Below are 17,893 nucleotides of genomic sequence, written 5' to 3'. Positions count from 1 at the left end.
ACTATGTTACTCCTTTGTGTCATTTGGACTGGAGCAGTGGTGGTGGAATGGTTGACAATTACGGACTCACAGTCCCGTGCAAGCAATGGTGTTACCTGAGTAATAGTAAAAGGTATGCTACTATTGTCATAATATTGTTAATTTTCAAGGGGTTTCTTATTATTGCAGTGTTACTTTCTGTTAGTTACATTGTTTTGTTAGGTTCAGGTTAGTTACTTACTTTATTTATTTATTTTGCAGAATGGCTGCATATGAAAAAGTCTGAAAGAATTAGAAACTTGCTTGCTGAGGTTTTGGCAGAGAGTGATCATGAATGTGACTTTGATGATGGATGTGAAGAAAGTGTAGATAAGGCATAGGAGCAACCTGAAAATTCTGATACAGAACACGAGGTGTCTGATGGCGAAGACACTATTGACAATATCAAAAATGATCGATTGTATGTTGGAAAAGATCAGGTTACAAAATGGAATAAACATGAACCTTCCAAAAAATGTTAGAACCAGGTCCGAAAATATCATAATTCATGTTCCTGGTGTAAAGTCTACTCTAAAACACCTGAAAATGCCAACTGAAATTTGGAAGCATTTTTTTACTGACGATATTATCAGCACAATAGCAGAAAAAAAAGGCTTTTTATTGAGCCCCAGAAGGGTAAATTTTCCAGAGACAGGGACTGCAATGCTATGAGTGCAAGTGAAGTTCAAGCTCCAATAGGTTTACTGCATTTGGCTGGAATGATGAAGGCTAACCATCCAAATGCAGACAATCTATGAAAGATTGATGGCACAGAGGTAGAAATTTTCAGGGTCACCATGTCACTGTCTAGATTTTGCTTCCTTCTCAGCTGTCGGCAATTTGACAACAAGTTGACAAGAGACAAAAGACTGAAATATGACAAGTTAGCTCCAATACGAAACCTTTTGATATTTTTGTCTAGAATTGCAAAACAGCATGCAATCCCTTTGAATACCTCACAATCTAGGAGAAGTTAGAGGCATTTTGAGGCAATTGTCGGTTTAGACTGTATATACCCCGCAAGTCGAACAAATACACAGTAAAAATATTTGCACTTTCTGAGGCCAAAATGTATTATGCCCTTGATATGGAAATATATGTTGAAACAAAACCAGAGGGGCCATATTATGTAAGTCTCTGTAGCTCAGAGACTGTCTACCTCCATCAAAGGAATTCACAGGAATATCACATTGGATAACTGGTTTACCAATCTTCAGCTGGTTGAAACACTGAAAAAAGGTTTTTGGCTACATTTACCAGGAACCACATGAAAAAACAAAAAGGAATTGCCACGTGAATTCACAAAGCCAAGTAAAGCATCCAGTGGATTCAAATATGTTTGCCTTCAGAAAATCTTGCAGTCTTGTAACATATACTCCTAAGAAAGGCAAAAATCTTTTACAGTTATCCGGTCTGCACCATGATGAGAGTGCTGATGAAGAGACAGGCAAAGCAGAAATGATAGTCATGTGTAACAAGACGAAAGGGGGTATAGACATGTGTGACAAGTTGTGTGCTGTCTAAAATTGTGCAAGACACACTTGCTGATGGCCTATGGTCATATTTTATTCATTACTCAGTGCTGGAGGCATCATTTCTTTAGTGATTCATGCTGCCAACAACCCAGCTAGCTGCACTCCACAAAGAGATTTTCTGCACCAGTTGTCTTATGAGCTTGTTACAGAACACATGTGAATCAAAGCTGCCACGAGTACCATACTGTCTAATATTCCTTCAAGGATTTGCAAAATTTTCCAAATTGGGGTGAAAGCAAGGTTAGGTTTGGTTAGGTTAGTGTTTTTTAATGTCCCGTCGACAACGAGGTCATTAGAGATGGAGCACAAGCTCGGGTTAGGGAATGATGGGGGAAGGAAATTGGCTGTGCCCTTTCAAAGGAACCATCCCGGCATTTGCCTGAAACGATTTAGGGAAATCACGGAAAACCTAAATCAGGATGGCTGGAGATGGGATTGAACTGTCGTCCTCCCGAATGCGAGTCCAGTGTGCTAACCACTGCGCCACCTCGCTTGGTGAAAGCAAGGCCCACCAACTATGGTAACAAAAAGAAAGGACATTGTGTATACTGTGACTGGAGAAAGAACAGACCTACCAGGTACAGCTGCTGCTAATGAGTAAATATCTGTGTTTGGAACATGCATGTGTTATTTGTTCAGAATCTTTAAAAAACAGAAGACTATGACTGAACTGTGTAAACTGAAAGAACTGTTGTAACCAATGTGTGCCTTTCATCCTGTTTATGATATTATTAAACATCTTTTTCCTAGCCACACAAATATTGTAAGATATTTGGAGACTTAGTATTTCAGTGGAACTGGACAGAAAAAAATATACTTTTATAAAAGGTATGTACTTAGTACATTAAAATCAAACATAGTAAACAGCATATTCTCATTTACTTTGTTGATTTGCACTTTTAAATTTGTATTTAACACCAGATGGTACTAAACATTGTGCAACTACTGCAGGTTAATATGGGTTTATTTGTACAACTGACAGAAACATATCTGGAGTAGGCATGGCATTCAAAATGTGAAAAACTACTGGTATGGTGCACTGCCAGTCTTTGGCTAGTTTCTAGGTGGTTTCTTGAAAGCCCTGTGAAGAATGGTATGCCGGCTCCCTTATTTATGAAACTATATGCAGGGTGAATTCAAATGTTATCATCAAATTTCCAGGACTCAATCAGGAGATGCTTGATTTCCTATGCCTCCACATGAGCCCTAATTTTTCCTGCCTTTGTCTTCATGGTCCTTAAGCGAAATAAATGTTGGTGGCCATAGAATCATTCTGCAGTCAACTGCAAATGGCTGTTCTCTAAACTTTCTCAACAGTGCTTCATAAAGAGAATATTGTATTCTCTCCAAGGATTCCAATTTGAGTTCACAATGCATCCCCCAACTCTCACATGTTGATAGAACCTACTGGTAACAAATCTAGCAGCTTGCTTCTGAATTGCTTCCATGTCTCCCTTTAATACAATCTGGTGGGGTCCCCAACACTCAAGCAATGCTCAAGAGTGTTGCACAAGTGCTCTGTAAGTCGTCTCCTTTGTAGATGAGCTACACATTCCTTAAATTCTCCAAATAAACCAAAGCTGACCATTCATCTTCCCTACTACTGTCCTTATGTGCTCATTTTATTTCATATCACTTTGCAACATTACATCTAGATATTTAATTGTCATGACTTTGTCAAGCAGGATGCCACTAGTACTGTATTTCAGCATTATAGGATTGTTTTTCCTACTCGTTCATTAAATTAGATTTTTCTACATTTACAGCAAGCTGCCATTCATCACACGAAATAGAAATTCTGTCTGTCATCTTGTATCCTTCTACACCCATTCAACAATACTTTCCCATATGCTACAGCATTATTTGGAAAGGGACACACAGATTGCTCCTCATCCTGTCCTCAGATAATTTATATATAGGGTGACCCAAAAGTTCATTAATATTTGAAAATTCAATTCTTCACACAATAATGTAGGTACAGAGGTAAAAATTGACACACATGCTTGAAATGATATGGGGTTTTATTAAAACCAAAAATGTACATGAAACAGCCAAGAGATGGCACTTCAGATGATACAAAAGCAATAATTAGCACAACAATTAATATGTAGCAAAGATGTTGTTCCTTATAACAAATGCTTAACATTTCACCAACATTCATTAACAATACCTGTAGTTGAGGGACAATGTTGTGAACAGTACTCTATAGCATATCAGCAGGTATGGTGAGTTATTTCCATTAGATGTTGTCTTGTTAACATCCCTAGTAAGGTTGGACGATCGCGGTGCACTTGCAACTTCAGGCAGCTCCACAACCAATAATAACACAGATTGAGGCCTGGGGCCTGGGAGCTCAAGCATGATGGACATGGCAGCCCAGCATGCAAGCCTCAACAAACGATATGCACAAGAGATCTTTCACACATGTAGGAATATGGGGTGGAGTATCATTCTGCATAAAAGTTGTATTTTCCAACAGGTGTTTCTCATGACAGCTCATTTTAGACATGATTCTCATGCGGCCTCACTGATGTGTTGCTGTCCAGCACCATCTGTTGGCCAGTTTGTGTGTTTGTTTTTGGTTTCAATAAAATACTTTCTAAATCTGTGCTGATTTGTGGACAGAATTATTATATTTGATCTTAGAATATGTTCAATAATTCTGTAGTGTACTGATGCTAAGCACATGAGTCTAATTTTGTGGCTCCATTTTCAAATCCTCCTTATATACAGGAATCGCTGGCATTTTTTTCCATTCGCTTGGGAATTTGTGCTGGGTGAGAGATTCCTGATAAATGGAAACTAAGTAAGGGACTAAAGCTGTTTAGTATTCTCTGTAAAACCAAACTGGAATTATATCCAGACCTGTGGAGTTATTTGTTTTCAAGTCTTTCAGTTGACTCTCAATGTCAGGGATGCCTATTTCTATTTCCTATATATGGAAATCTGTGTGATGGCCAAATGATAGTATGTTAATGTGATCCTCCTCTGTGAATGATTTTTTGAACATTAAATTTAAAACTTCAGGTTTCCTTTTATTGCCTTCTGTTGCACAAGACTGGTTGCCGAGTGACAAACCCTCAGCCTGCTTAACGATTTTATGCAGGACCAGAATCTTCTCAGGTTCTCAGAAAGATCCTTTGCCAAAGCATGGTGGTGAAAGTAGTTGTGTGCCTTGTGCATTAATCTTTTACAGATGCACAAATTTCTGCCAACCTTTGCCTCTTGACATTTCCACATTCTTTTTTTACCCGAGAGTAAAAAAATATTTCTTGTTTTCCACATTTTATTGCTAACAACACTGAGTCTTTTCCATCCTTAATCCTCTTACTAACTACATGTTTCTCCAGGGTGAGACTTACATTCGATTTAAAGTTTGCTCATAATTCCTTTACATGTATCATACTGAAACTAAATCATGTCTCTTCACTATCCAAGCAGGACACCAAGAACTGCTTATCTGCTCTTTGTACCGTAAATACTCTCCTACGCTTCTTGATGGACTTATTAATTTTAACTCACATTTTTGCTATGATGATATCACAATCACTAATCCTTGCCTCACAATGTCAGTAAGGTCAGGTCTGATTATAACTACGAGGTCTAAAATATTTCCATTTCATATGGGTTATCGAACTAACTGCTGAAGAGTGTTTTTTGAAAATGTATTCAGAACTATTTCACAAGACTCTCTGTGTGTACCATCTGAAGTGAATCCACTGGCATCCCAGTTATTCTCTATATGTTAAATTTATCTCCAACTAATATTGCATGATTGGGGTATTTATGTGCTACTTAGTGTGGACTTCCGATAGATACACACAAAACAGAACTGAAAATTTACATTCCTAGCTTTCGGAACTTTGTTCCTTCATCAGGGAGGAGAGAGGGGAAAAAAGGGAAGAAGGGAAAGTGGATTCAGTTACTCACAACCCAGGTTATGAAGCAACAGGAAAAGGTAAACCAAAGGTTTACCTTTTCCTGTTGCTTCATAACCTGGGTTGTGAGTAACTGAATCCACTTTCCCTTCTTCCCTTTTTTCCCCTCTCTCCTCCCTGATGAAGGAACAAAGTTCCGAAAGCTAGGAATGTAAATTTTCAGTTCTGTTTTGTGTGTATCTATCGGCTGTACTGAGCTGAGGTAAGTACTGGCCAGACCCTCTATCTCTTTGTTAGTATTTGTTTCACATCTTATATGAGATTTTCCATTAATCATTTAGTGTGGACTTCCTTTGAATGGTTCTGCAACTCTTACACTAGAATCTGGTGGCCAGTAAAAGCATCCAATTATTAAAATGAGTTCACTAAGGCTGGTTACTCATGTCCAGATAACTTCACAGTCAGATTTGATTTCAACTTCAACAGACAATTCATTGTATTCTATTAGATGAACAACGAAATGTCCTCATGCCTGAATCATATATTTGATTTTGTTTCTGGAAATGTGGACTGTAATATGCAGTACTGGCTGATATCGAACTCATGATAAAGTAACACTTTGAAGAGCTGTTCTCATCGTAGGCATTGTTATGAGATTCTACATTCTTTGAACAAAATATTTTTCTGTGTTCTTTCAGTCTGCGGTGAATTGCCCCTCCCATTTTAGCTGGTTGCATACAAGCAGATTTCTGTGACGGGCCAGTTCTGTAAATATATCTGCTGGGTCTGGCCCACTGAAATCAGACCCGTCATTTCACTCTAAGGTGCAGTCCCTGCCCAACCAAACTAGTCTCTCCAATTTGCCCACAGGCAACTGATTTTAGGGATCGCAACTGTGTCTTACTGCAATCACATTGTACAGTGTGGTGTTTTATAGGCGTCTTATTATTTCTTGTACATTTAAGCACTTTAAAATAGTTTATACCTTCAAGGGAAAGTAAAGATGATGTTAGGAAGAAAACTGTGGCACTCATCCATCATTTGGCTCCTTTGGAAGTACAGTAATTTATAATACCAGTAAAAAATGGACATAATATACTTATGCGTAATAGCCTTCCATAATGAACATTGTACAAGCAACATTTTATAGGCACTCACTATAGTGTTGGTTTACACAACTCAAACCACCCCCCTTTTACGCCTCTTTCAAGACACCAAACCTTTCTGAGATTATTTCTAAAATTACTGAAGGCGTTTTAAATCCGCCTTTGCAACTATAATAAAATGTGAATTTCTGTCACCAAATGCACCTTGTTTTACTAAAATAAAGCATCATCAGTGGTTTTTAGAGAAACATATTTACAATTTGGCTTGCTGTCTGCATCTAAAAAGAGTTCATTGCAAAGGGTGTTTATTTTACTTAGGTACATCTGTCCAGTTTTCTGCTTGCAGTTTTGTGGGGTATTCCGCATTTGGCACTTTGAGTATCGTATAGAAGTATTCCAACCATCTCTCTGTACAGCCTATTTCTTTACATTTTTGTTCGTGTATTGTTCATGTGTCAGTTTTCACAGACAAGATATGTGGTCTTGGGCCTATCCTCTTTACTTTACTTGTAGTAACTAAAGCTTGCTATCACCTAGAAACCAAGCACTCATTTGTGGCAAATTTCGAGTATCACCTACTTGTCTCTGGTTGGCAAGTTAAAATTTGCTTCTTTTGACAAAAAGAAGGCAGGGTTTACACAGTGTCACGTCGCTAACATGCTAATGTGATTGCAATTGTGGTAGAACGCTGAAACAGTGGTTTATTAAATGAGGAAATGAGGACAAATCAGGTCAAAATCTTGGTATAAGTATACAAGTGTAATTTCTTCATTTACATTGTTGCACAGCCACACTAACTCACACTTCACCAACTATTGATGACCCTCAAAAAATTACGTCATTCTAGTGCAGAAGTCTGCCGTTAATTGTACATTGCGGTAGATAAGAAAGTTCCACTTGTTTACCTTATGGCAACATACTCTCCTCTTTGCTTGCTATCATTTGCCAAAATCCCATTTTGATATCTCAAACCATTTGTGAGACATGAGGGGCATTACGAGTATTTCATTCTAGCTTTATTGCTGGTGCATGCGATCGCAAATGAGTGCACTATATAACATCATTTTAAAGAAACTATGTGAGAAAGATTGCAGGGTAGCATGAACGCGTCATCTGTCAGAGTAGTGTGTCGGCCACTGGCTTGCCAAAAACTTACGGACTTGGCTGAATGAGGCCCACTGTAAAACTCTGCCCGTGTGTGTGTGTATCTACTGAAAGACGAATCAGCACTTTCCAGTACTGCAGGTAACAATCTCAAGATTGTGACTCCACTAATGCACAGAAACTGCCGCAAATGTCTGTGGCCCATCACTAAAATCTACTCGTGTGGCCAGCTTTTGTCACATCCAAGAAATATTTAGTGTAAGTTGGTTTTTTAGTGAGTTCAAACAGCACAACCCAAATTAACCATACCAGTACTTTAGTAGGCATATCAGGTCTATACATAAGTACCATATTTTGGAGGAGGTGCAGAGGTTTCTGCTGATTTTTTGTCCATTTCGTAAGGATTATCTGACATTCCTCATGATCATTTAAGTTTGTTAACAGCCAATTTATCAATTAAACCTTTGTCAACATACACAGATCTTGCTCATCAGGCAACTGACTAAAGAGTGAGCCATGTTGTGGGGTAACAATTGAAACTAATTTGATAATTCCAGTTAGCTCATATTTATATGATAAATATAATGAAGCAAATAGAGAGAAAGTGAAAAGGGGGAGATTATGCTGTTACCTGTGAAAACAGACGTAAGACTTAGTTACTAGTTTATGAAGACACCTCAATGTGAAAGTTTTAAATGAGTGAGAAGATTATTTATGGCAAGTGCATTAGGGTAATATCCCAGCGTATCTAACATCTGTACAAGAAAGCAATTTATGTGGAAGAATGTATCAAATTATATTTTAGTGGCCTGACAGGGAAATGGGATGAAATATTATAAAAGAATACTAAAAACTAAGTTAAGCGTGCATGGTCAAGATATTTTCACAACCACATTAGGACCAAGAAGTGAGAAGCAGTGGGAAACAGATGTCTGACAGGCATAATCATACAATGTTGCACTAATTTTTCCCTTTGCATTAACAAGACACTCATTAACATTTCACAGAGAAATAATGGAGCTACCTTGACAAATGACCATTGTGAACAAAACAAGTTATGGCTGGAAATCAGTTGTGATCACTGTTAGTTTACACAGAAGAAATATTAATGTTATAACAGACTAACAATACGCATAATCAACAATAGAAAAGTAGATGTTTTTCATTGACTGCTTACCTTGCCACCAATCATAATAGTACGAGGTGAGATCTTGACATTAGGGTTCCTTTTAATTCTATTGTACATTGTTATTATATGAAGGCAATTTAGCAACTGGCGCTTGTATTCATGGATTCTCTTCACCTATAGAAACAAAATAGTAGGCGTGTGTGACAAGAGAAGGTAAAAATATTTTTGTTGCTGAACTGAAACTTCATGTGTTCTTTTAACAATACCTGAATGTCAAACATTGAAGCAGGATTTACTTTCACATTATACTCTTTTTCTAACAGTTGGGCCAGTTTAAGCTTGTTCTCCTGTTTGACCTTCATGACAGCTCGCTGGAATGTTGCATCCTTTGAAAATGCTTTTAGTTTCTGCAGTTGCTCCAAATGCACAATCCAGTCTTCACCAATTTTCTAAAGAATAAATAAATAAATGGTTAAAATGGCTCTGAGCACTATGGGACTTAACATCTGAGGTCATCAGTCCCTTAGAACTACTTAAACCTAACTAATCTAAGGACATCACACACATCCATGCCCGAGGCAGGATTCGAACCTGCGACCGTAGAAATAAATAAATACTCATTGCTTTAAATCTATATGACGTTGAGAAAATAATTGTACAATCAAATTTTCCATCATGACATTTTTTTAAAATATTCATGCAGCATTTAATGTAACAATGTCAATTTACACAGCACAACAAAAGTCTTAGTGTTAGAATAACTGCATTAAAACTTCTACAATTACTTAGATACGATAAACATTTTAAGGAAGAGTCATGTGCACGTTAAGTTTTAATTCTGGACACATCTAACACAAAAATAAGAAATCAAAATAATCTCCAGTAAAATAAGTTTCACTTATCTCTGCCCAAACACCATCCCCACACAGCAGCAAATTCGCTCAAGACAGTGGTGACAGTTACTGTTTTTTTAATTTTTTTATTATTTTTTTTTAAGAGCTTTAACTGACTTTGACAATTCACTTTTTATGGTGACACAAATTTTCTCATTTTACCATTACCAATTTCAACCCACTTAGCTACTTTTCATCAACTGGAACACAGTTCTTAATGACTGATTGTAACATTGTGGGAGGTTGTCATGCAGCTGTGCCAGGAAAGACAAAAATTGAAGTAAGTATGGGTTGCATGTCTGCTGCTTCAACAACAGTTTTTATTAATCACGACTTATTTACAATTAAATCACTGAAGTAACAGTTCCAGCTTTTTCTGGAAATACACAAAACTAATTTATTTTCTTTTATTTAATTTCTTTTATTTTTATTTCTCTCCTTTTCGCTACTTACCCCCTCCCCACCTTCTCTCCTACCCTCCGTCTAAACTGCAACACTTCACTTCACTGTCCGCCACTCCCACCATACTATCCCTCCCCCTCCCCGCCCCAGCCTCATCCTTACCCCCACCCAGTCGCCACTCCCATCATGCACTGGTGCTGCTGCTCGCAGTGTAGTTTCAGCTCTCTGAGACTGCAGACGTGTGTGCAAGTTGCGCTTGCATGAGTGTATGTGTGTGCGCATGTGTGTATGTGTGTCTACTGCTGACATAGGCCTTAATGGCCAAAAGCTATGATTGTGTGAATCTTTTTACTGTGCCTATCGTGACTCAGCATCTCCGCTATATGGTGAGTAGCAACTTTCCTTCTCTCGTGTTGTTACATTTCATCCTGGATTTTCCATTGTTTGATCAAAACCAAATACTTCTGGAGATGGCTACCTGGTGTTCAGTACAGTACTGAACATCAGTATTGGCGATCACTGTCTCCAGGTTCAGCTGTAAACACTCAGATACAAACCACGCTTTTGGTGCACCCTTACGCCGTCAGTTTGTTTACTGAAAACACAAGCTTCAATTAGACATAATCTCACATTAGACAGACTGACAAGTCTGCGGGCTAGACAAATGTCAACTACAGACATCAATGAAGACCAAGCAACGTCATCATCAATAGATACTCCAGAGAGTTTGCTGTAAACGTCAGTTGGTTGACAAGTGAAACCATGGTGGTTCACAGCAGTCATTGAATCCAATGTGAGTGTTTTGACATGTGGTGTGAAGTGGGCAAATGTATCCTTCCACACCATGCCTATCAGATGATGTGCAATTATACTGAGTGATATATTTATATCCCCGGAGGGCTTACAAGAGCAAACACTGAATGTGGCAAAGTATCCAGAATTATTTAGTCATAAGGGTGGTGTTACTTACTGATGAAAATACTTATAGTAATACAGCAATACTGTAAGTAATACTGTCAAATCAACCTTATGATGTACGTAACTCCAGATATTAAGTTGGTACATAAGTTCGTAGCATTTTTGTTTTTCATGTTGGTGTGCTGGTTGCTTGAGTTTACATATTGTCATTTCGTCACTTTGGGATAGCGAGCGGAGCTGTGGACACTATAAAATGGAGTGCCAAGGGGAGAAATCTGAACATTCTGAACATATCCTTCTGTTTGATTTCAATAGAGGAGTGACAGCAGTGAAGGCAGCCAGGAACAGTTGTGCTTTGTATTGGACAGAGCACAGGAAGAAAATGGTTTTCTTGTTGTAAGGAGGTTTGTTTTGACATTAGTGGCTCTCCACATTCAGGAAGACCTTTGGGTTTGATGAAGAGTGTTTAAAGGCATAATCCACAATGATAAATGTCATTGTACTCAAGAACCGGCAAATATGAAGAACTGTGATCATTCCGCCATGCTGAAATCACAAAAACCAGCAGGTGACCATATGTGCACGTCTGCTTGGTTATCATCAATTGGCTCATCAACAAAACTGACCATTCCTATCTCGTATCATTACTGGTGACAAGAAATGGTGTCTTTATGCTGACATAAGGAAAAGCTGTACGAAGTGATGCTACTCCATGATAATGCCCACCTGCATGCTGCTAGACTGACAAAGAACACTATACAGGAGTTGAGGTATGAAGTCATTCGCACCCACCTTATTCATCTGATCTTGTGCTCTCAGATTTTCACCTTTTTCCACACACTATCAAACAACCTTCAAGGAACTTCCTCTCTGGATGAAAATGGGCTCCAAACATGACTCAAGTTCATAGCCTCAAAACCACGTGATTTCTACAGTCACGGAATCAAAAAGTTACCCCAACGTTGGCATACTATTGTAAATAGAAGGAGAATATATTATTGATGGCTAAAGTCTCTGTTATGTGTATCTGTTGTGTTTATTAAACTTACGGAATAACAATATGAACTTATGCACCAATCCCATACTTTGCCACATTCAATGCTTACTTGTTTCAATTTTCCTGTCTTCCACCACCCTACATTCCCCACAATGCTACAAACACTGTTAAGAACTTTATACCATCTAATGACAAGTCATCAGGTGCCCTGAAACAGTAACGGTGAAATAAAAAAAATTTAGTAGTCATTTCTAAACATTCTTATTCATCACAGGCAGAGTATTCCACACCCACAATGGTTGAAAGTTTTCTTTTTTGAGCTTTTGAGTTTGACCCACAATAATAGCAGGTATATGAAGCAGTGTCACTACAAATTGACTCATTTACCTTTTCTGGAGAATTTTGGAACACGTATTATGTTCGAGTATAATGACTTTTCTGGAGACTAGAAATCTACTCTGTAGGAATCAGCATGGGTTTCGAAAAAAACGATCGTGTGAAACCCAGCTTGCGCTATTTGTCCACGAGACTCAAGAGGGCCATAGACACGGGTTCCCAGGTGCATGCGGTGTTTCTTGACTTCCGCAAGGCATTCGATACAGTTCCCCACAGTCGTTTAATGAACAAAGTAAAAGCATATGGACTATCAGACCAAGTGTGTGATTGGATTGAAGAGTTCCTAGATAACAGAATGCAGCATGTCATTCTCAATGGAGAGATGTCTTCCGAAGTAAGAGTGACTTCAGGTGTGCCGCAGGGGAGTGTCGTAGGACCGTTGCTATTCACAATATACATAAATGACCTCGTGGATAACATCGGAAGTTCACTGAGGCTTTTTGCAGATGATGCTGTGGTATATCGAGACGTTGTAACAATGGAAAATTGTACTCAAATGCAGGAGGATCTGCAATGAATTGACACATGGTGCAGGGAATGGCAATCGAATCTCAATGTAGACAAGTGTAATGTGCTGTGAATACATAGAAAGAAAGCTCCTTTATCATTTAGCTACAATATAGCAGGTCAGCAACTGGAAGCAGTTAATTCCATAAATTATCTGGGAGTAGGCATTAGGAGTGATTTAAAATGGAACGACCATATAAAATTAATCGTCGGTAAAACAGATGCCAGACTGAGATTCATTCGAAGAATCCTAAGGAAATGCAGTCCGAAAACAAAGTAAGTAGGTTACAGTACATTTGTTCGCCCACTGCTTGAATACTGCTCACCGGTGTGGGATCTGTACCAGATAGGGTTGATAGAAGAGATAGAGAAGATCCAACGGAGAGCAGCGCGCTTTGTTACAGGATCATTTAGTAATCGCGAAAGCATTACGGAGATGATAGATGAACTCCAGTGGAAGACTTTGCAGGAGAGATGCTCAGTAGCTCAGTATGGGCTTTTGTTGAAGTTTCGAGAACATACCTTCACCGAGGAGTCAAACTGTATATTGCTCCCTCCTACGTATATCTCGCAAAGAGACCATGAGGATAAAATCAGAGAGATTAGAGCCCACAGAGAGGCATACCGACAATCTTTCTTTCCACGAACAATACGAGACTGGAATAGAGGGGAGAACTGATAGAGGTACTCAAAGTACCCTCCGCCACCACCGTCAGGTGGCTTGCGGGGTGTGGATGTAGATGTAGACGCATGGTACCCACTTAAGCATTAAGTTTACCTCTGCAATGAGATCAGCCAGTCCAGGGTTGCAGAGCAGCAACCATCTTCTAGGGGTTATTCCATTTGTCTTGTTCTGAAACTTATGAGGCGTCATCTCATAAAAGTCATGGAACCTGTAACAAAATAACAAATTTTGTTAAAGGAACTACCTCTATGAATCTTAAAAACTAAAATTAGGTACACCTAGTAATTATCTGTATTTGTAACTTCTGCACAAATTTTACTACATTTGAAAAAAATGTTGTTGTTGTTGTTGTTGTTGTTGTTGTTGTTGTGGTCTTCAGTCCAGAGACTGGTTTGATGCAGATCCCCATGCTACTCTATCCTGTGCAAGGTTTTTCATCCCCCAGTACTTACTGCAACCTACATCCTTCTGAATCTGTTTAGTGTATTCATCTCTTGGTGTCCCTCCACGCTGCCCTCCAATACTAAATTGGTGATCCCTTGATGCCTCAGAACATGTCCTACCAACCGATCCCTTCTTCTAGTCAAGTTGTGCCACAAACTACTCTTCTCCCGAATTCTATTCAATACCTCCTCATTAGTTATGTTATCTACCCATCTAATATTCAGCATTCTTCTGTAGCACCACATGTTGAAAGCTTCTATTCTCTTCTTGTCTAAACTAGTTATCGTCCACGTTTCATGTCCATACATGGCTACACACCATACAAATACTTTCATAAATGACTTCCTGATACTTAGATCAATACTCGACGTCAACAAATTTCTCTTCTTCAGAAACACTTTCCTCGCCGTTGCCAGTCTACATTTTATAGCCTCTGTACTTCGACCATCATCAGTTATTTTGCTCCCCACATAGCAAAACTCATTTATTACTTTAATTGTCTCATTTCCTAATCTAATTCCTGCAGCATCACCCAATTTAATTCGACAACATTCCATTATCCTTGTTTTGCTTTTGTTGATGTTCATCTTATATCCTTCTTTCAAGACACTGTCCATTCCATTCAGCTGCTCTTCCAAGTCCCCTTGCTGTCCCTGACAGAATTACAATGTCATCGGCGAACCTAAAAATTTTTATTTCTTCTCCATGGATTTTAATTCCTACTCCAAATTTTTCTTTTGTTTCCTTTACTGCTTGCTCAATATACAGATTGAATAACATCGGGGAGAGGCTACAACTCTGTCTCACTCCCTTCCCAACCACTGCTTCCCTTTCATGCCCTTCGACTCTTACAACTGCCATCTGGTTTCTGCACAAATTGTAAATAGCCTTTCGCTCCCTGTATTTTTACCCCTCGCACCTTCAGAATTTGAAAGAGAGTATTCCAGTCAACATTGTCAAAAGCTTTATCCAGGTCTACAAATGCTAGAGACGTAGCTTTGCCTTTCCTTAATCTATTTTCTAAGATAAGTCATAGGGTCAGTATTGCCTCACGTGTTCCAAAATTTCTACAGAATCAAAACTGATCTTCCCCGAGGTCGGCTTCTACCAGTTTTTCCATTCGTCTGTAAATAATTCATGTTAGTATTTCGCAACCGTGGCTTATTAAACTGATAGTTTGGTAATTTTCACATATGTCAACACCTGCTTTCTTTAGGATTGGAATTATTATATTCTTCTTGAAGTCTGAGGGTATTTTGTCTGTCTCGTACATCTTGCTCACTAGATGGTAGTGTTTTGTTAGGCCTGCCTCTCCCAAGGCTGTAAGTAGTTCTAATGGAATGTTGTCTACTACCGGGGCCTTGTTTTGACTCAGGTCTTTCAGTGCTCTGTCAAACTCTTCGCGCAGTATCATATCTCCTAGTTCATCTTCATTTACATTCTCTTCTATTTCTATAATATTATCCTCGAGAACATCGCCCTTGTATAGACCCTCTATATACTTCTTCCACCTTTCTGCTTTCCCTTCTTTGCTTAGAAGTGGGTTTCCATCTGAGCTCTCGATATTCATGCAAGTGGTTCTCTCTTCTCCAAAGGTCTCTTTAATTTTCCTGTAGGCAGTATCTATCTTACCCCTAGTGATATGTACCTCTACAGCCTTATATTTGTCCTCTAGCCATCCCTGCTTACCCATTTTGCACTTCCTGTCACTCTCATTTTTGAGACGTTTGTATTCCTTTTTGCCTGCTTCATTTACTGCATTTTTATATTTTCTCTTTTCATCAATTAAATTCAATTTCTCTTCTGTTACCCAAGGATATCTATTAGCCCTCGACTTTTTACCTACTTGATCCTCTGCTACCTTCATTATTTCGTGTCTCAAAGTTACCCATTCTTCTTCTACTGTATTTCTTTCCCCCATTCTTGTAAATCGTTCCCTAATGCTCTCACTGAAGCTCTCTACAACCTCTGGTTCTTTCAGTTTATCCAGGTCCCATCTTCTCAAATTAAAAAAAATGTAAACGACAAACATTTGATATTATGCCTGTGCTTATTTTTTCCTGGAATGAAATGAAATGGAAATTAACCTTTTACTATGAAACTCAGTTGTGCATAAACTTACTATCAGTATGTCCGTATTAATTTTGCACAGCATACAATACTAACGTTGTGTGCTTATCATAAGGTCCCATAATAACATAAATGTTATATAGAATTACAGGTTCTTACACATCTTTCTTCAGAATGTCTGAATGAATAGCTGCAACTCCATTTACAGCATGTGAACCAACAATGCAAAGATGTGCCATGTTGACCCTCTTTTCACCATGTTCTTCAATCAGAGACATACGTCGTAGTTTGTCTAGGTCTCCAGGGTACTTCTTGCCAACCTCCTGTAAATAATAGGAATTGAGAGACATGTGAATAAACTTAGAAAGTACAATAAATAAAACAAAATTATTTTTATATACGTGCACAGTGAAATAGATGAGTTATTTCTGACCAATTTCAGTTTCTAATGCTGAGTAGGGATTGGCACAGGTGAACAGAGTATTTGACTTGCAGAACTCAACTCCATCAGCATCTGGCATGAATTTCTGCACTTTGACAGATGTGTAGTATTCCTCATTAATTTTCAACAATAAATTAGCAGTATATGTCAGGTCAAAACAAATTTAAAGTTATACAAAAAAGGAACTTCCAGCATGGAAACAACGAGCAAACATAGTTGTTTTGATGTGGGGTACAAAGACAAACACAACACACATGTTTAATTAATTTTGAAGATATAACATTTTTCCAGTGTAAAGGAAAAGAACACTACCCCACAATTGCAGTGACACTGAGAACTTCCTCAGGATCATACATTATTTCAGCTCTAATTTTGTTAGTTCTGTTGAGTGCCCCCTGTCTCCCTCCTCTATCGTACCTTCCATTACCTTTCCATCCCAGCTGCTACTTGGTTCCCTGCCTGTAGCTGCAGGTTGGTGTGTTCGCATATGTGTGGTTGTATCCATGAGTCACAACTGTAGTCAACTTTTACATACTTGGGAACAACAGTTTCTAGAGATATGAAATGGTATGGTCATTTAGATTCAGTTATATTAGGCAGATGGCAGACTTTGAATCATTGGCAGGATACCGGGAAAATGCTGTTACCGTATTTACTCAAATTTAAGCCGCACTTTTTTTCCGGTTTTTGTAATCCAAAAAACCGCCTGTGGCTTAGAGTCGAGTGCAAAGTGAGTGGAAGTTCTGAAAAATGTTGGTAGGTGCCGCCACAACTAACTTATGCCGTCGAATATATGTAGCGCTACACAGGCATGCTTTGCAGGCACAAAGATAAATACTGACGCCAAAACCTCTGCGTCTGTAAATAAATTTAAAGAAAAGGTGGAAGACTAGCTTTTTTTTCTCCACCCCGAGTTTCGACCACTGCATTTTCATACATTATCCAACGAAGTAAATACAAATTCTGTAGTGTTCATCTTCGAATGCAGCAGCATTTCAATGTACTACGAAAATCCAACTGGCAAGGCTGTTTGGGATGTTTGTCAATATGGCCAACTCTATGTTCTGAATTTTTTCCTACCTGTGAGAAGAGATGGTTGCTAATAAGAACTTTTATGAATTGTGAATCACATGCACTATTCTCTTCATCATAAGAATAATACGAATATAAACATTTTGCCATGTATTCTTTCGTGTTTGCTGCTATCTTATTTAAATCCTGTCTGCCTAATAAACTATGAAACTAGAGGGAGACAACAGTAAACGCGGAAAAATATACATATCATGTCATGTTTATATTTGTATTATTCTTATGCCTAATAGTGATACAGTCAGAAATGAAGCACGGCAATTGATTTTTAAATCTAAGA

At 38.5% G+C, this 17,893-nt stretch overlaps 1 protein-coding gene across 1 annotated transcript in view; it reads right to left on the bottom strand.

The window, feature by feature from the left end:
* Positions 1–17,893, bottom strand: part of LOC126417187 (glycogen phosphorylase) — a 167,896-nt gene that overhangs the window by 5,694 nt on the left and 144,309 nt on the right. The window contains exons 9-12 of the mRNA XM_050085089.1: positions 16,242–16,405; positions 13,662–13,776; positions 9,037–9,219; positions 8,819–8,944 (exon numbers count right to left, since the gene is read on the bottom strand). Of these exons, the coding sequence (XP_049941046.1) occupies positions 8,819–8,944; positions 9,037–9,219; positions 13,662–13,776; positions 16,242–16,405 (588 nt within the window). The remainder of the gene's footprint in view (positions 1–8,818; positions 8,945–9,036; positions 9,220–13,661; positions 13,777–16,241; positions 16,406–17,893) is intronic.

This window comes from Schistocerca serialis, chromosome 8 (assembly GCF_023864345.2).
Source record: "Schistocerca serialis cubense isolate TAMUIC-IGC-003099 chromosome 8, iqSchSeri2.2, whole genome shotgun sequence".
Taxonomy (NCBI): domain Eukaryota; kingdom Metazoa; phylum Arthropoda; class Insecta; order Orthoptera; family Acrididae; genus Schistocerca; species Schistocerca serialis.
Note: the sequence above shows the minus strand (reverse complement) of the source record. Positions and strands in the feature narration are given on the sequence as shown.